Here is a 19,779-nt window from a genome sequence, read left to right as displayed (position 1 = left end):
CTCTCGTCAGTTGTTCATTCCCATCCACACCATTCAGACTGACTGCCACAGAATTCTGACACAATGCTTCATACCAGTTTGCATTAATGGTTAAGGTGCAAATTAAAGCTGTTGCATGTAATAGATAAAAATATTTAGTGAAAACAAGAGAAAGTGCACGGAGGGGACCCTCACTTTCGCTTGGTGAAAAATATAATTAAATAGAAATAGATCAGTGAGGCACACTAGTGGCGAGAAAGAATTATAGACCTTTAACGAATTCATCACGAAATCAAACTGACTTACGAATTTACGAAAAAAAGAATTGTACACATTCGTTGATATATTATTATGTCTTATATTGGTAAGTATTTAGCTTACGTTTGTGCCAGTTTCTTTTTGCCATCAAAGAGCATGTCTTATAATGCAACGAAGGAAGTAATAATTCAGTCTTGCGTTAAAATGCTCGTTATTTCCTGAAACTGAAGTTCTTTTCTCAGGCTTGCACAGTGATCTTAGCTTATCTTTCCTCTTCGTTTTCCGGGTCGAAAAACACAAATCTCCACTGAACAGTTCTTGTTATGTCATGGGATGAACCTTTTTTAGGATCAGACTTGAAAGAGCTTCGAGTCATTTGCAACAGGCCTTGCGCAAACAGGCCTGTCCTCTCCAGCCACCGCTGCCTCTTCACTGAACCTTGGTTTTGCTTGTTCATCTTTGCTGTATTGCAGAAAAATTCTTTCCCTTTATTACACTCGCTGCATGAGCATGAATTTTGCATCACAGTAGAGACTTTTTGAGCCATTAAACAGCAAGCCATATCTAGCTGCCATTTGGTACGTCACAAATGTAATTACAGCGTTCTCGCTCACGCGTTGTAGATCCTGTCATCTGCGAGCACGTGACATTCCTGGGGTGGTTTTTATATTGGAAAAAACAACAACAACAAAAACGTGTCTCATTCATCTATTCACCCGCAATTGTGCAGTTGAAGGAAATAAGTGTGATCGTAAACAAAACTGCTACATTTTTTGTTTAGCAAGACAATGGACTCTCTTGTAAATAGAACTTATAAAGAGAGCTTCTTTAGCCCTCTTTCCGCATGTTGTAACATGATGTAATTTACGCATCTTAGGTTAATGATGGTTAAAACATTTTATTTATTCATATTCAATATACTTTGCCATCTTGCGCACAGTGTAGTGAAAGACATTTGCTCTTTCGCAGCCATTTTCACGTAACGTTCCTCCTCGAATTGTCGGTGACAGTGTTACACGAGGGCTGGGTTGATTAGCTAAACAAACCAACGAACAGAAGTATCCGGACAGTTGAATCTGGCAACCTGTTTTTAAATTGTCTCTCCATTCCCGTCCATTTTTTGACTTGCTTCGCTAGTTTTTCTTTGCCATTGGCGATTGCTGCCCAACCACATATAAGGCAGTTTTGTATTCGTCTTGAAGCGTTGGTCCGTAACTTGCTTTGCATTCCTCAATTTACCTTCTTTGTTTCAGTCATCCTCTTTGACAAAAGCGCAGTTGGTTCTTTGAGCGGGTAATTAAGACGGTAATTATGATCTCCGTGTCGTTGCCTCGGCAACCCTTTCAGAGCGGCTTAGCTTGATTGACAACCGTTTCACACATAATACGATTATTCCAGCCTTACGGCTTGTGTGTAATTGCTGTTCCTTTGTTTCGGGTTGAGTCAATGCAGAGAGAGGCTCTCCAAAGATGTGACGGGAGATTGAAATATGGCAGGGGTACTTGTCCTGTCGACTAACAGAGGTAAGACACATTCACAGAGAATACCACTGGAGGGAAACTAGTTGTAAATTGTCGCAGCTGAGGTCAGAGAATCGAAGCATTCATAATTCATTCCAATCGAAAGGCCCAGCGGCGGCATTTTACAGCATTTTACAGTTTTTAGCAGCCAACGATAAGGTAATACTTCATATATTTCCTCTCTCTCAAGTATACACTAAAAATTGAGGTACTCTGCACGAGCACCGGTCTAATGGTGCAATATCCTCGTTGATAGGCGCCAAAGTGATCCGACTTCATTGTTAACAGACTAAGCCGCGGTTACTATTTCGAGAGGAGAGTGTTCACCAAAGCGGAGAGAGCAAAAATTGCTTTACCCGATATAAACACAGAAATCAAAAGCTTGTAAACACAAGGCAGCGCTTATTTCCGCTAGGTATTCGTGACTCTGATCAATGTTTATTTAGAAGTGGAAATCGTATACGCGGCCACTTCATAGAAGATGTTTACCCGACACTTGACTTTATAATTTTAAGGTGGTTCGAGAACAGAGGTATTCCATCATGGACAAGAAATCCGTTACCCAGGAAACCGCTTCTACCAAGATGTCGTTCCTCCAGCTTCCAGGAGCCGAACACGAGTTCGGAAACTCTCGGCTGCCTTCGGCAACATCTTCGGTAAAGTCTGGATCGATTCACTTCGCCACAACAGTTCGGATGCTTGCACCAGTGATTTGGTCGCGAATTCAGTCAAAACAAAAGGTTAGTTTGTGTCATCGCTTTACAAAATGTTGTTATTTAGTCATTTGGGGAAGATTTGACGTGGAGGGTCTTGGAAGACCTTATGTTTTGTCTTGACAGGACCGTCGATATAAATAATGGTTAATCTGCATATCTGCTTATCACGCGATGGCATGTCAAGTATTTTCAGCTGCAGAACAAGTCTCTTCAAATGCTTGAATTTTAACATCGTTTTATGAAATCTTATTGAACGAGGATGCTAAGATTGACTGGGCTTTTTTTGCTGTGTTTGTTTTGGTAATCAACTCGAGGGGGGAGTGCTATTAGCGCGCGCTGTTTAATTTGTGCACGCGGCGCTTTTCACGTTGCTTTCGTTCTATTTTCCAGAAATCAGCTGCGCGTACCGTCTGTTCTGTGAACACAAATGATTCTTCTCACGAGTAAGTGATCAATTTTTTTTGGATATTCTTGTCGGTACTTTAAACACATCACATAAGTAATCAGTAAAAAACGCGCAGCTCAGTAAGTCAGTCTTAATTTTAGCCTAAGCTAACACAAAGGTATTAAGCTTACACATTAACAACTTTTTAATAAATTTTAAATGAAAAGGCATTCATTTCTCTTGCCCATATTACAAACCCACCAACATTCGCTGAAAATGTAAACTCAGAGAATTCATGTGCCGTAGAATAAAAGCAGAAAATTGTGGGTAGACCTGGGAACTGGGAAGGTTGGGGGAAGGGGGGAGGGTGGGTGGGTAGGGGGTATTAAAGAAGTTTTTATCATTTCTTTTTTCCACTCATTTTTGTTTCTTATTAGTTTGAGTTTGTGGTTTGTACTATTGGTATTTTTTGGTAAAATAGATAAATAGCTACTTTATGAAGACTTGCAGGTTCTAGATCTCTTCAAGTTTGTAAATTTATGGAAAATATTGAAATGGAAGTGAAGGTACATAAGAGCTTTCTTGTTGATAGGAGATTGAAAGTTAATGAAAGATAATCTCTGGAAAATCAGAAAAGTAATCAATCTCTAATTGGCTGCCGTAAATATATTAGTAGAAAGGAGTCCGCAAATGTTAAATGACAGAAAGAGATGTCAAAAAAGACATGGCAGATGAAATATTAATTTGCTTTCGTTCATTGTGTCCTCCTTCAATGTGCCAGATTTAATTAGATAAATATCTTTCCCTTTTGTTTTTCTTAGATTTCAATATTTAAAAAAAAACACTGGATAATTAACTTGAAAATTTTAATTACAACCTTCGAACAAGACCAAATGTATTATTTCAGTGTGAACATTTCATTTAAAAGTTCATGAATTCACCTTCAGTATTTCGCTGTGAGGTTATACTTTTTTATTATTCAAATTGAAAGCTTGTGCTTGTGTAATATTGTTGAATTTTTTTTTGAATTGCCTTTCTTGAAAACCTTTGTTTTTAGCTTTTGGTGGGTGATGTTTGATCATGCAATTGTTTTCACTGTTTTTTTTTTGTGTCCTAAGCTATCTTTTGTTTCTTTTGTCATGAGGTTTTTCTTTGTCTTGTTCAAAGTGATTTCAAGAACTATCTAATTAACAATTCAAATTTTAACAGAATTTAATTTTGTAATCAACCAAGTGTGACTTGTGATATTTGTTACTGCCATGACTACATGTAAGAGGCTTCAAAATGTGCAAAAGACTCCTAGAAATGCTTTATTTTGCTGTTAATTGATGGAAAATTAGTTTCACCAAGAGTAGAAAACTCTGATGAATGAGAGCATGCAGGAGATACTTCAGAAGAAAATAGTCGGATGTTTAGGTGTTCTAATCATGAGATTACTTGTATAAACAAAGAAGCTGTTATTGAAACCCTTGGTCTTCAGCATCATGGGTGCCAAGTGAGTCAGTAGTTTCTATAGACATTGTCTTTTTACTTCAGCATTTTATATTTTGACAAGTAGTGAAGTCATTTATGACTCCAGCTGGGATTTCTGCCCAGTTCTTCATTGTTTGTATCTTACGTAGTCATGCACCCTGGAGCTATTAATATCATTACACAGTTGTGTGTGGCTAAACAAACTTTACACTTTGTTACTGTTACCTTATCTGTGACTCTGTGTAGTCTAAAAAAAACAAAAACATTTTGCATCTTGGCTGTTGTTAAGACCTATTAAATTTCATCTTTGACAGTGATCCTGATAAAGTATTGTACATACTAGTTAATTTTATAGATCTTGAGTGATACTGTTGACCACAATTAGTTTGTAGTTTTAATTGGTTTTATCCAGCCAAATAACCTGATCTCAAATGAAAACCTGGGAGAGTTGGCTGGTCAGGAATGTTTTATTAGCAAATTAAATGGCAGCTATAAATGAGTAAATAATAATAACAAAATATAACATTCAGATTTCGAATGTGGGGTTTTATTGCTGTCTTCAAGGATTATATCAATTACCCACAGACCAGTGGGTATGATACAAATGTAAGTCATGTGAGTTCACGTATACATTCAGAAAATTGCTATTTCCATTTTTTTTTGGTTTAACCCTCCCTTCCCTGAAGAAATCCAAGTTTAGCTTCAACTTTCGCTAAAAGTTTTGGCCTTCAAGACGCTCTGAGAGAATTTTCATGGGGAGAGGATGAATTTTCCCAGAACTGTACATTTTTTGCACTTGCATGTACAGATCTAAATAAAGGCCAGAGTTCCCAGTATTCTGACTGTCTCTCTTTCCCTTTACTTTGAAATTTAGATCTGCTGCTAATATATAATAGTAATTATAATTATTTGCAATTTAATAGTAATAATGATAATAATGATGTAGAAATGGCATCAACTCAGGAAAAAAATCCGAGTTTCAGATAGGATTTGAGTCCATAACCCTCCGTGATCTAGCCTGATGCTCCATTGAGGTACTGGAGGCTCTATGGTGAGCAAGGGTGAAATGTGGGTCTTTGCCTGGGACCGCATCATGCGGTCACACAGCCAAATTTATCATGACTTGGCAATCATGAACTTATAACTGCATCGCAGAGTCACATTGAGGCATATCAAAGATGCAACCGACTACCCTCCAATATAATATTTTTATTAAAAAAGTAATAACAAATAATAATTAATAATAATAATAATTTATTATAATAATTATTCGTAATTTAATAATAATAATGATTAATAATAATAATGATAATAACAAATTAACAACAATAATAGTGCATATCCTTCTAAGTAGTATAACCTGTGCATTTTTCAGCAATACCAAGGGATTGGAGCCCCTGCGCTTGGAGGAAGAGTTGGACATTCATCATCTTGAAACCCTTATGTTCAAGTTTATGACGCACATTCCAGATAAGACAGCTCTCAAGAAATGGCTGACAAGACGAGGATCAGTATACAGAGACCAAAGCAGGTTTCATTCAGCAGGGTTAATGACGCAAGAAGAATTTCATGAAATGCTGGCAGATTTACTAGGAGTTGAAACATGGGATAGCCGAAAGGTGGCGTTATTTGAGAAAGAGATAGGAATGCTATTTAAGAAGGTAACCAATCTGGGTCTGTTGAACAATTTTTGTTTAAACATGTCTAGATTTCTGTAAGTTTACTGTTTGAAATTTATAGGTACAGTGTACCTGTGGTCTAAGGAAATTACCAGGAGCCCAAAAGCTCCTGTTTAAACCATGACATCCTGGGTGCCCAACACTTATTAAGCTTAACAGGATATGAAAAAAGTATGTTTTTTCAGTCTCCTAAAGGCAAAAAGTAATAGTAGCCTGTAGCACCCGGGCACTTCTAGAGCGCTGCAGCTCTGGAATACCACTTTGCATAGTAAAACATGTTCTACCTTGGGCTCCCTCTAATTGACTTATCAGTGCTTTTTACTGATCTTGTTACACCACATTGTGGACTATAGGTTGATATCGCTTCTGATGGCCTGGTTGACTGGGATGAATTCTGCACTTATCTTATGCTTCAATTTGAAGAGAATGACCAAGCCACCAAAGTGAACAGCAACACATTTATTCCCAAGCCAAATATTGTGAGAATAGACTATAACAAGGTACTGTCAGCACTACACACACACATACATGTACAGTCTGTCTGTAGCAGTAAATTTTTTAAAGCAGGCTGTGATAAGGATCTACTTCATGTACATGTACATGAAAATACTAGAATTAACTATCATGTAGTACATGGCCGAAGTATCCAATTCTGTTACTGATTCAGGCAGACACGAACTAGTGGCATTGATAAAGTTGAATGTAAAATCAGTTTAGAACTCGAACCAGACTCAGTTTTAATTACTTAATAATACACATTTTCTGCATGGTATTAAAATACTGGTTGCAATGATTTTAAACTATAACCATACAGTACATTGTGTATGTATGTTTCTTCGCTGACACTTTTTAGATTTGGTCATCTTTAGTAACTGCACTTCTAATTTATTACCATCGTTCCATTTAATCTGCTCTTTTTGGTTTTTAGGAAACGACAACAAAGATACTCACTGACTTTAATCCGATGAGATATGTCACAGTTAGTAAGGTACTACCATATATGTATGTGCATGATTTAGAATTTGTGATAGTCAAAATTTGCATAAGTAAATTATTGATCCCTGCAGAGGATAAATTTCAAAATACTGCAGTCTTGAATGGTTTCATTATTTTGATTTCATTAGGAAGGAATCATTGGAGTCTGGAGCACAGAACTGGAACTTCAAAGGAAAATTGAAATGGAGCACAACAGCTCTGATGTTGAACGAAACTCTAACAAGCATCATATTAAGATGTGGGTGACAGACGCTGTTGCCATGGCAAATGTGCATAAGATGGCTCTCTCTACGACCAACAGGGACATTTATTTTTATGACATGTCAACACCAATTTACACGCCACTATTTCATCTTTGTGGTGAGTGTTGCTTTAATTTGTTATTAATTAGAACAGTTTTGTTTGTAGATGTCAGAGACTGAGGCCATTAGTTTTGGATTTTATAATGCTGACTGTTGGAAGCATACATGCAGGTGTGCCATTGGTGTAGTCAGGGTGGTACATGTATGGATGCAAGAGGCAATGAACAGTAACCCTGTGCATGCACTGCGGGCCTATGATACTAGATATCGATAACTACTGACGTAGTAATTCAGGCTTGCAATTCATGGATGTGGCCATTGCTGTGTCCTTGTCAAGGCATTTAACACTCCAGTACAATTCTACACTAATTGATGGGGCACCTGGAAAAACTGATGTTCTGTAGATTCTTAATGTTAAGGCATCTCTTCAGTTTATATTTTGACTTGTTTTGTTTTTGATTGCAGCTCTTGGAAATGTGGTCCTTTGTCTTGATTACCATTATAACAGAAAGGTGTGTTTAAGTTTTGTTACATGTATCAGTTATTAGAGGAGAGTTATCTTAGGCTATTGTTACTGGATCAGTTGGGCAGCGGCAAGGTAAATGCCTACTATCTGCTCTCAATATAAGCATGTAGCATGTAGTAGGAATTACAGTGCTTTACAGTGCTATGCATCTTGCCATTACCTTCCTAGGGCACCTTCTGATGGCTTCCTTCAAATGGCCAATCAAACTGTGATACTTGCTGCTCAGGTTTTAACGTTTGCCAGAATGAGACTTTTGAAATTCCCATGAGAGTGAATGATGAACTTGACAATTTGACACCTCTGCCCTTGACAGTTCCCATGTTTGATTGGCCAGTTCCATTAGAAGCCAGCAAAAAGTTTTCAAAAAGATGTCAATTTAATCAAAAACTTTCTCAAGTGACAATGCTATGCTGTGTAGTCTGGTAATATTGATGTACAGTGTAAAAACATGCTTACTTAATTTATGTGTAAAACAGTGACACTAACTGGATGTGTTATTTCGTTCAGTTACCAGCTGGAAAATCAATGCTTTTTCTTGGAATGGACAATGGCGTGATCATGTTCCTTGTGTTCTCAACACCTCTCAAAGGACTGTTTGAGACTCCGTTCAAGAAAACTTCAGGAAGTCATCAGGTCTATCTTCAGGTAAGGAGTTAACTGATTTTAGGTTTGTGGGCATGACTCAAAGTTTTAAGCCCTGTGGAGTACACTCTCTCCAAAAAACTATAACAAGTGGTGTACCTTTAAAGGGTACTCCAAGCCCTCTTTTTGCTCTAAAGAGAGTGCCCCTGAGGGTTTTTGACCAATCATGAAACTGCTCCAGGTATCTGTTGGACAGGTCACCCAGATATGAACAAAATTACTTAAAGTATGTACACTGTAGTTCGAAAATTGCCTTGGCTGACTTGGCAATTTTGCAGGGGAATTTGGAATGCGTAGTGAATTTACTATTGAGTCAAGGGAGATATTTTGGTCAGCAGTTTTAATGATGAAGGGAGGTTCGTGTATGTTCAGGCCACGTTTTGTTAGATGTTGAATTTTTGCTGTTAATAAAATGTATTTTCTTAGTGATGATCTCTTTTTCTGTAGGACCTGTCAAGTCACTCTCGTTTTGTAACATGCCACACCCTGGGTCAAGTTCACTCTGACTGGGTCAGAAGAGTAAAGTACATTCCGTTGAAGGAGTTTGTTATCTCATGCAGCGGCAGTGGAAAGGATTCACTTGTAGTCAGGGATATTGATGATAAGAAAAGGAAAACATACACTTTTAAAGTTGCAAAGGTAAACACAATTTCCACTGGTGTAGAAAAAATGCTAACTTTCTGTACAGACTTTGTAATTAATAAGACCAAGGTAAATAATTATAAATGTATCAACTGTTATTCTTCTCAGGGCAAGCGTAGTTTTGAAAACTGGGGAATAACACTCAAATATTCCCCAGTTTTAGCTAGAACATATTCGGTCACTAGACGCGTTTTAACCAATCAAAGTCTAACTAGTATGGGCGAAAATATAATTTGTGAGTATGGGCGAAAATATAATTTGTGATATTGATTCTTCATTCAGGGCGTGGAATGTTTTGACTATAGTCACACCCTGAATGTTATCTGCACTGGTGGAGTGGATCATGCTGTTCGCTTGTGGAATCCATACGTCACAGTGAAGCCTGTAGCTATTATGAAGGGACACCAGTCCTCTATCATTGACTTGGCTATTCACGAGGCACTGGAACAGGTCTTCAGTTATGACAAAGATGGAGTAAGAAACACAAAAAGAATATTTATTATTTTGTCTAACGGTGTTTAAATGACTGAAAGCGACGCGTTGTGCGGTGCGATGCAAATATTGGAAGAACGTTACACTGTCTACAGCGCTACAATTTGTTGTAAAAGTGCCCTAATTGTTGAAACATGAAAGATAGTGTAGTATCGACTTTTAAATTAACCATGATTGTGGCAGGCGAACTCGCATTTTAAGACTTTCCATTTTTAGACCTTTGTTAAGATTTTCCCTTGTAATTGTTATCTTGAATCGCAGGTTTTGAAGTCTTGGGACATCAAAGAACAAGTCTGTCTTCAGACGATTCCCATCAGGTTTCCATTTGGTCACAGAATCCCTGAACATGGTCCTTTCCCATTTCTTCTCATCACATCGCCCATCAACTCCTTGTTTATTAGTAGTAACGACTGCCTTGCAGAAATCAAGATTGTGGCTATGAGCGCTAATAAAAGCAGCAAGACCACCCACTGGAGGCCTTTGTGTGCAGCTTTGTATAATCCCAGCATGGGACAAGTGATCACTGGCTGTGAGGGATCAGTAATTACATTTTGGGACCTGAGCACTGGCCGGAAGGTGCAGCATATTGCAGAGGCTCATGGCGCGGAAGAAATATCTTGCATGACGATGGATCCGTCAGGGCGTCGCCTTATGACTGGTGACAGGAGCGGCAACATACATGTAAGTCACCGTTCATCAAATGGGGTTCAAGAACAATTTGACAACAAAAATATACAATGGCCTGCAATCTGTAGACCAAAAAAATTGATTGTAGTGCCAGGTTTTCGTTCCTAAGGTTACCTAGCAACATGAAATAGTCTCACTGCGTCATGCTTGCGTGTTCGCAGCACTCGCCAGTGGTCGTGCTCTTTTTTGATTGGGTAATAAGAATCGTAAAGTCCTAGGGCATTGCAACGAAGAGTTGCCAGAAACGGAACTTGTTTCGCCCGCTTATACGACCACAAGTAAATACACCAGCTACACGAGTTTGAGTAAATGTAACTGCTAAAGGGATTGTAGCGATATCTTTTGATTATTTTGCTTACTGTTTCTGTCGCCTTATTTTTTGATACGCAGGTTTGGAATGCTAGCAATGGCCATTTGCTTAACAAGCTTGATCCTTTAGGAGAAAATGAAGTGACCGGAATCATTTCATTACCTGAGAAGAGTAAAATAATAACAGTGGGATGGAATCGTAAAATCCTCGTCTATTACGATGACATTCAGGTGCGCAACAGTATCCATTATTTGGAGTTTTAGGGACCTTAAGTAGTGACGACGGCGACGCCTAGTAAAAAAGGGATTTATATTTTATCTTTGAATTTCGGAATTACGTATCTAGATCTTTTCAGTTCTCCAGATGTCGGTCTAAAAACCTACTCAAATTAAATGTGTAATGCCAGCGATCGACTCTAGGAGAAAATATGAAAAATTAGCCGTCTTGGCTCACTTTCTGCAAAATATCCAGAATTTGGTCATTTCACGTTGTTGTTTTGCAGAGGACGGCTAAGAAATATAGAAGGATTTATAACGCACGTGCACAGCCGTTGTTCTGCTCATTAAATCTTTCGTTTGGTGACGTTCTTGTTGCCGTTATCGTCGTGGTTTGGTTAAACTCCCCTTTGTGTAAAATACAACGAGAAAATGATGCTTGTAACCAAACGGCTTTGTTGCAAATGCCGTAACAGAACCCTCCTGACTGGTGCGCGGCTGCTATATAAAAATACCCATTGAGTGTTGACCTTTCTACTTTTTGCTCTCAGACATTCTGTCTCAGACCAAATGCGGGTTGGAAAGGAGGACAATTGCATCAGGTAACTTCCAAGTACATCTAAATGTTAGCATTAAAAAGTGGCACTCTGTATTAGAACAGTTTTGTAATGACCCGAGTTAAATCATGATCTAGATTACAGTAACCAAGTCCATTGGTACGTGAGAAAACAAAACCCGTTCAACTCGAATTTAAACATCTACTAGTGGACAGCGCGGGAAAAAGCTGTGACCACTGCAGCTAAAATAGCGGGAAAAATGTACAACGGTTGATAAGTGCGGCGATCATCGCATTCGTGATTTGGCCAATACAACATTTCTTGTCAACGCAGAACTGTACAATGGGACGCCGCTTGTAGGACTCACGGCCTTGCAACTGCGGTGTACGAGCAAGCGGAGGTAAACTTCTCAGTGTTGGTCTGCACGCACCATAAATTCAGGGGTCTTATTAGCGTTTGCAGCTGGAGGACAGCTGGTTTTCACAAGGCAAACCTTTTTGAACTGAACTCCTTTATCGGGCCCCGTCCACACTACGCTGGAGGAATTTGAAAACGGAGGTTTCACTGTGAAAACGCATCAAATAGTTTCCGTCCACACTGCGCCGGAGGAATTAAAAAAACGCAACAATCACCGGTCATTTTGGATTTGTGTTTGAGGAAAACTCGGTCAGGGAAATCACGTGATTATCGTGAAGCCATCGTTTTCGAAAAGCTCCGTTTTCAAAATGCGTTCCATCCACACGAAAATGAAAAGCCGGTGTTTTCAAATTTCTCCGGTTTGATGAGCGTTTCTCAAAAACTCCGTTTTCGTGACGGATTAGTGTGGACGGAAGGCCTAACCGAAGAAATAAAGCTGCGTTTTCAAATTCCTCCGGCGTAGTGTGGACGAGGCCTGAGAAAAACTTTCCTCCAGATGGTCAAACCAGGCGGATAAAATCTTCCTCCTCGTGCAAAATCTGTCATTTGCATTTTGAAAATGAGTTTGATTTGCATTAGAATAAACGCGTGGGCGGAATACTTTTTCATATGAACGGTTTCGCCCGAAAACTCCTTTTGAAACATAGGATGGCCTATGTGGCGTCAAGAGGCAGTCGTGTGTACAGGCTGAAATGGCTAGTCGGCAGACAGTTGACGATTTTTGGCGGATTTCTATCTTGTCCTGAACTGACTAAAATCGTTTTTTTTTTTTTTTGCAGGATGACATCTTGACTGCTGCTTTCTGTCCTCCAAACTACCTAGCCACGGCCAGTTTTGACGGTGACATCATTCTCTGGAGTCTGGACCGAGAAAAGATGATGCGAAGACTGAAGAAAGGCTCGGGAAGTTTGTTGTACGCTGAAGTTCCGTTTTTGTCATTATTGTCTGATAATTCCTTTTGTGTTGACATATTTTGCTTATTTCTCATTTTTTCATCTTGGTTCATTAACAATGTATTTCTATTTTTGTTATAGAAAAGCCAAGATTAAGAAGCTGGGACTCCTTCACTGCAAAAGAGCAAGGTAAGACCACTTGGCAGTGTTGCTGTTGTCACTCAGTTACTCAATTCTTGACCAGTTAAAGACAAATTTATGTGGGAGAGGTGGAATCGAATGGCAATCAGTTGTGCTTGCTTTAATTTGTTTTTGGTGAACTGAAAAGATTGAAAAGTAACAACAGTCAGATGTCAGCAATTTGGTAGGGGGTGGCAAAAGTGCATGTATGTCAACGTACCTTCCTGTAAAAAAAAGAAATAAAAAAAGAAATTAAAAAAAAAAATAAAAAAAATAAATAAATAAGACACTTAACTCTCACAGTGCCTCTCTCCACCCAGACGTACAAATGGGTACCGGCGACTTTAACGCTTGGGGTAACCCTGTGACGGACTAGCATCCCATCAAGGGGGAGTAGAAATACTCCTAGTCGCTTCATGCTACAGAAACCCGATACACTCCGGCCTGATGGGCCACTTGGCTCGAATGCAGACTTAACCTTACTAAGTGATTTCAGTGTTTGAAGCTCTTGATGTCTTCTTTTGTAGTCAAGGCTGTGCTGGTGCGCCGGTGGACAAGTTGTTGTTTCTTACGTCAAGGGCTCAGTGGAAGACTCAAGAGAGCGCTGTACTTGTGTCATCAGAGGCTGGTACTCTGGAGTTTTGGTGTTTGTACGGTGCGAATAGACCCATGGGTATGTAATTGAACATCACGTGCTGTTACGCTTCTTACAGAATCGCGCATGGTTCAAAGAATCTCTTATTATTTTGACTGGCTAACGAGCGAGATATTCTGTTTCGACTCTGTAGCAATTTAACATGTACGGTGTCTCCATCGAGAGAGAAATGCTGGGGAAACACGAGCAGATAGGCTAATGTCGAAATCTCGAGCTCATAATCTAATTGTTAAATAGAAACACGATTTTAAACCAATCAGTGGGCGTATTTTCTTTGGGCTATTTTCGAATGAATTTCAACTGGAATGTATTTCCTACATTTTCATTTTCGTACTTTGATTTCTAACAGTATGGCAATTACTCTTGAGTAGTAAGCCATAGTGATACTGACTATGCTTGTACAGAGCCTTTCCTTAGTCCAGATATTATCGCCCTCATTGTAAACCCATGATTGTTTTGTGTTTGGTTACTTAGGGAGATATCGGGCTGCAGATGACGAAGACAGCTGTGTGTGCGCCCTAGCAACAGACCCTAGTAACGATATGTTGATTACTGGAGACTCTAATGGGAACATCTCTGTATGGGACATCAGCTCCTACTGCATTTCAAGAGCAGAAACCATCATTGCTCAGGTACATGTAGTTTACTGTGTATTAACTTAACACCAAGTCATGAGAAATCGTTTATGTAAAGAAATGCTCGTGTTGTGTTGATGGCAATGTTTCCAAGTAGCTTGTCTCACGCACTGACCGATTGAAGTCTTTCTCATACCTCGTTTTAGCTTTTCAACATTTACCACCAATAAAAGAGTTAATATTTTGAAGTAACCATGTGAATGTTTTGACTTCATCGCTTGTACAGATAACGTGAATTAGATTAGCCAAGAAACGGCGACTTAATATTATCTTCATGGCTGTGTCTTCTTTCAGGTTTGGTCGAGAACTCAAGGCGTGGTCAACACAGATGAGAACCCAGAAGGCAAACCTCCAGTACTCTCTGGCTGGCATGCGCACCAGGGCTCTGTGGTCAGTGTGGAGTACTTACCACGTGATCAAGGCGCCTTATTGCTGTCTGCTTCTGAGGACTGCACAGCAAGGCTCTGGACCCTGAACGGCCAGTTTATTGGAATGTTCGGGCAGGTTAGTGGAGTGGTGCTTTCAAAGGATTTCATGGTAAACTGCTGATGACACCCTAAATAATGTGTTCACAAGCAAATGCTAACCAATTTTTTGTATCACACAGAAACGATTGTGGAATATTGATGATCCAAGCTCGTACAGAGTCGCAAGGTAAGACAAACCTGAAATGTAGCTAAAATTATGTCACCGATTAAAGCAATAACATGTTCAGTTAGGTGTCGAAAGTAATCAGACAATTACTTTGGTTTTGGATTTACTACGGCTCAAGATTGGCTGAGTAGTCTAATTGGTAAAAAATTGGTTTGGTTTTGGTTTTACGAAACTCAATTGAAAACTGCTCTAATCTACAATATTAAGGTTTTACCTGCCTGAAGCATAGAAAATTGGTCTTCGTAGTTACATTGTGAGTTTTATTTTATTTCTTTTTTTGTTTAGACATACTAGTAATGAAAGAAAAGAAAACGAAAAAGGTACGTTGTAATCTAATTACCCCAAAATGATAGTGTCTGCTGTGTCTAAGCCCTTAGCAATCTGCCATCTTGATTGACTTCTTTTGAAAGGACAAGACGGCAGCGAGCGATTTGCGATTGTCTGTAGTTGATCGACTTTCCATCAACGTTTTATTAGTTCATCATTTCTCCTTCGTTTCTACAGTAGTGTTTTCACATTCCACTCCATTGATACTTAGTGTAACTAGGGCTACCAAGTATACTAACATTTCTTTTTCGTTGCGCTCTAGACAACGGTAGTGTGGAAAAAAGAACTCGTCATCTTAGCGAGATGAGCGGAACAAGTTCCAACCCACCCTCTCCTCCCCCTGCCAGTCCAACGCAACTAAGTCCCAGTCCACCAACATTGGAAATACCCCGGTTAAGCACAAGGTGAGTACATTTGATGTTATATCTGCACTTTTGTCTGGAAAGCTAGGTAAACAAAGAACAAACAAAGAAACAGTCATGACCTGCTCATAATAAATGCGTACTGGTCACGGGTGACAATGCAATAATCCAGTGCTTTTCTCACAGTTGATGTTTTCCCGCACCTTGTTAGCGGTGGGTGGTTTGCCTCATTTCTAAAACGGTCTATCATTCCCCTAGTTGCCGCAGATTTCTTGCTTCCCGGCTATTACGGCTGTGAGTAACATATGTATTTACTTCATAAAGAATGTGACGATTATTTGTCAGGTAGATAACAAACATTGCTTTTGGACCGGACATTTTCATGTTTTCTCTTCCATTGTTTGTTTCACTGTTAGTGGTCGATAAAGTTATTTTATTTTTCTGTTGTTAAGATGATTTTTTTTCCTCTTCAAACGAAAACACTGTTAGTAATACTAGCTGTATTTTACAATCAACAAAATTACAAAGTTCTATTGTTTGTGCTCTCTAGTACACCGACAACTCCTCGTGAGAGGAATTTTCTGCCGGCTATTGAAGTTGGACGGCCAGGTGAAGATGGAGCTGAAGAAGATCCGTACTCATGGAGGAGGAATGAGTACTACAGGTCCATGACTAGCCTAGTACTGGAAAAATCAAACAAAAATCCACAGACCTGGGTAAGTGTGTGTTTACTAGCATACGTTTTCATAATATGACATCATTGGCTTCCTGCTTGCATTTCATTATTGAGCAGGTAATGAACATGTAGTGCTGACATCATCACACGCACTCTCTTGCATATCATGTGCATTGCTCCCATGGAAGAGTCCCACTTGAAAATATCAGGGATGCCCGTCGTCTCCCCTTAGAGGAAAAAAAAAAAGGATTCTAGTCTCACTTAGGGTGTTGCATTGATGACGGAAAGCCACCATTTTTGACTGTCAAAGTATCGTTAAGGGTACACTTGAAGAAATAGTAATATGATTTCCATTTTTAGGCTCAATTTTCGCAGGTTTCTCGAGTCCAGTTTGCTAGCGCGGGCGGGTTTAATTCAAATTTACCCACGAGCATCCCCGACCTTTTCATATGGGAGTTTTCCCCCTGGGGGGATTGCTATCGCTGCCGCATTAATTTATATTGATTGTTGTAATCAAGTCTTATACTTTACTTGTTCCAGGTTCTAAAATGTTCTTTCTTTAAATTCCGCGTTTAATTACTCTGTACCGTCTTACATTTGTTTAAAAGAAGTACTTTTATTAATTTGTCGGCAGTCTATTCTCGGGGATCATTACAACAAGGACTTCAGACGGCGCATGGAGACGAGGCAGTCACGAAGAGATCACGTGGGCAATGTGGACCGGAAGTTAACAAATGGAGCAGGATTGGGAAACACTTGCTCTCCTTTCCAAGCCCTCCATATGCCTGTACGTCCAAGTCACTCAGGGTTATTTTGTTCACTTCAGCGCAAAATAGTTATCACTTTCAAAAGCTGCTTTTTTTCTCCAAAGAACGATTAGAGAACTTCATTGCAGGGAAAAGTTATTTTCAACACATAAATTCAAGAGAACTTATCAGTTACATTTTTATCAAATTTGTTTTTCTTAGTTTAGTAGTTGTCTAGTTATTATACTCTAGTGTAAATTCACACGACTTCTGTGAAGACTGTGAAAATAAGATACGATTTCGTGTTTGAATAAAGACTGATTGATTGATTGAACCATTCAAACTCCTCTTGTGAAAAGTGTGACATTATAACGGTTGTTAATTTGTGTCCTCTTCAGACTAAGGCATAGGTACAAGACACGAAATAATTCTCACTTTTTCGTTAACTTTTGTTGACAGGACACTAAAGAGTACGAGCTTCCTAAGAACATGCCGGTGACTCCACGTATGATGCACAAGGCGGGTCGATCATCAAGTGAGCCAGTCTGGATGACAGTCCGACAGGGAGCACTGCCGCCATTACCCGCACTCAAAAGATCAGACAGCTTTCTCACCATGGCTGAGTCCGCTTCAGGAAACGCTTCGCAGTTGTCGTTTATGGTGGAGTAGATCACGCTTTTGGTGAAAGATCAGAACGAGTGTCTTTTGGTTCGTTATGATTGACATCTTCATGGCAATCAGAGCGGGAAAACAACATCTGTGTCTTTGCGATGTCTCGCCTGCGCAAATACTTTCCTGTTGCTAACTTGCTTCTATCTCCGAGACTGTTCGAGATATTTCAGAATTTAGCACAACGAAGCTCACTGATTCGAGTCGGTTGTGAAAAATCGTGTGCTATAATTAGCCAATCAGCTTCATCGTGACACGTCATCAGTGTGAAATGTCGTTCGTCATTTCCAGGGCAAGAGAGAGAAGGAGAGAGAAAAGTCAACCGTGTTTATTCAATTGTTATTCTGAAGGGAAAACTACCATCTGTTTCAAATGATACACATTGTAGCATTCTTGTGACTTGCTACACTACGATACTTGTCAAGGAAAGATTACGTTACGAATCAAACAAATGCCTACAGAGGTTACCTTTGAGTCGTTCAGAAATATGATAGAAGAGAGGGACTGCCTCGAGAGTTCTGCCCTCGCACTAACAGGAACTTGCGGAAAAGAGACGCTATGAAGTGATGGAAATCCAAAATCAAGGTAGTGCTGTTCATAAAACGAAAGATGGCAGAACATTCTTGGAGTTGAGTCCAAACCAAAAATAACTTAATAGTTTCGTTGATGATCCACAATAAATCATATGACATGTATTTATTTTTTATATATAGTTACGCTAAGTATAATTTATTGTACAGTTGCCAAACACGGAGAAGTTTTTAAATAGTATACTCTTCATGTACCTCTAGGATCGAAAATAATGATATAGAGGACAATTCGAGTATTTTTATTGTTCTATGAAGTATGAATTATGAGTTTTTACAAAAATTGGGAAAAGCTTCGAAATATGAAGGAGAAATGAGAAATGGAGAATTTTGGTGCCTGCAGTCCATTGACGCCATCGTAGAATTCTGCAATCAATAATGACTAAAGAGCATGCTTAGATTATGGATGTTTTTATTAAAGAAATCATTATGACAACCTTATCAGCGAATTTATTTCATTTTTGCGTTGCCACGTGGTGAGAATCTCAATCAGTCTGTCAACTTTGGGTCCTTATTATTTTTTTTTTTACTCACTCATCTTCCGTGATATTTCACGTTCACCGGGTCAGTCCTTCCAATTTAAATCTGATTCAGCGTGGTGCAAAGGACTCTGACCCTAAAGCACGTTTGGGGACCCGAACAAGTTACCTGTGCTGAAGCCCAACCGGAAATCAGTGACGCCAGTTTGGCACAACAGGTCCCATATCCATCCAACGCGCGCTCGTAGAATAATTGAACCAAGGGTGTTGATACCTCGGGAGGGCCGGACACACACGCTGTATGCAAGAGAGTTGATAAATGGGTTGCTTAAAGCACAGAAGTATTTCACGTGAATGAAAACTAAGATATATAAACTACTTTTAAATACTCAGCTCTACAAATTCATATCTGTCTGTACAGTGCTAACTTTGATTTTATTTCTGCCTTGTGTAAGGTTTGTCTTGTGATGGGCATGAATACAACGTACTTCAAGATTCTCTTAAGGAAATATAACATAGATCTTAGTTTTTAAGAGTAAACATTAATAAATTAATCAATGCTCATAATCAGCCATTTACATTACTTCTGACCACATTTCCTATTACACGTCAGTTACTTTATCGTGTACTGTAGCGTCTACTGTATTAGCTACTGTAAGTTCTATAGCGACCCTACTGGTTTATAACTGTACACATTACCTGGAATAACTTGAAGCAATAATTCGAGCATATATGTACACGCGGTTCATGTAGCAGCGCATTTTTGGCAAGAGCCGAGCTTAAATTGACTTTTGGTTTATAATCATTGTTTTAAGATCGAGTAATACGGACACGGGAAATTGCTAAGATGTCTTTCGATGTAATCCTGTAAATTGACATCGAGCCTGGCTGAATCAATTGCTGTTAAATGCTGAGTATGTCTTAGAAGTCATCCAGGAGGTCAGTTCTGGTACTGACTGGAGAGTGCGCTCCAAACTGTCTTGAGATGTTCTCGAGCATTGTTCTTTGAGATCGCATTTCTGTTCTTAACGCCATGATGCTGTGAAAGGGTAAGATAGAAATTCCTAAATAATAAATAGTACACAGCACCTTCCGCTCAGGCTTTGAGAGAAATCTCACC

At 39.2% G+C, this 19,779-nt stretch overlaps 2 protein-coding genes across 4 annotated transcripts in view; one reads left to right on the top strand and one right to left on the bottom strand.

Moving 5' to 3' along the window:
* The first annotated feature begins 95 nt into the window (after nt 1-95).
* LOC110063905 (cilia- and flagella-associated protein 337-like) lies at nt 96-18,621 on the top strand. 3 transcript variants are annotated; one of them, XM_089290690.1, is made up of 25 exons: nt 96-1,760; nt 2,273-2,497; nt 2,864-2,916; nt 5,707-5,992; nt 6,364-6,510; nt 6,939-6,998; nt 7,135-7,366; nt 7,774-7,820; nt 8,342-8,479; nt 8,924-9,115; nt 9,401-9,592; nt 9,872-10,291; nt 10,688-10,837; nt 11,374-11,424; nt 12,576-12,709; nt 12,831-12,878; nt 13,397-13,542; nt 13,999-14,156; nt 14,454-14,663; nt 14,767-14,813; nt 15,099-15,133; nt 15,403-15,544; nt 16,053-16,218; nt 16,813-16,965; nt 17,384-18,621. In XM_089290690.1, exons 2-25 carry the CDS (start codon nt 2,300-2,302, stop codon nt 17,591-17,593), a joined length of 3,615 nt encoding a protein of 1,204 aa, XP_089146816.1. In that variant the 5' UTR covers nt 96-1,760; nt 2,273-2,299; the 3' UTR covers nt 17,594-18,621. The 3 variants fall into 3 exon arrangements, with proteins under 3 accessions (XP_089146816.1, XP_089146817.1, XP_089146818.1); XM_089290691.1 differs by having other exon boundaries at nt 96-1,916; XM_089290692.1 differs by lacking the exons at nt 96-1,760; nt 2,273-2,497; nt 2,864-2,916 and adding an exon at nt 4,030-4,353.
* A 454-nt stretch (nt 18,622-19,075) lies between these two features.
* Nucleotides 19,076-19,779, bottom strand: part of LOC110063868 (transient receptor potential cation channel subfamily A member 1-like) — a 66,383-nt gene continuing 65,679 nt past the window's right edge. Inside the window, exon 30 of the mRNA XM_089290696.1 lies at nt 19,076-19,698. Coding sequence (XP_089146822.1) covers nt 19,581-19,698 — 118 coding nt within the window. The 3' untranslated portion in view covers nt 19,076-19,580. The remainder of the gene's footprint in view (nt 19,699-19,779) is intronic.

This window comes from Orbicella faveolata, unplaced genomic scaffold (genome assembly GCF_042242905.1).
Source record: "Orbicella faveolata isolate gen_17 unplaced genomic scaffold, um_ofav_v1 contig_2, whole genome shotgun sequence".
Taxonomy (NCBI): Eukaryota; Metazoa; Cnidaria; class Anthozoa; order Scleractinia; family Merulinidae; genus Orbicella; species Orbicella faveolata.
Note: the sequence above shows the minus strand (reverse complement) of the source record. Positions and strands in the feature narration are given on the sequence as shown.

Coding starts and splice junctions, on each gene's coding strand:
- LOC110063905 (XM_089290690.1), top strand. CDS start 2,300: ATGGACAAGAAATCCGTTACCCAGGAAACCGCTTCTACCAAGATGTCG. Junction 9,116..9,400: donor ACACTTTTAAAGTTGCAAAG/GTAAACACAATT, acceptor TTCTTCATTCAG/GGCGTGGAATGTTTTGACTA. Junction 10,292..10,687: donor ACAGGAGCGGCAACATACAT/GTAAGTCACCGT, acceptor TTTGATACGCAG/GTTTGGAATGCTAGCAATGG.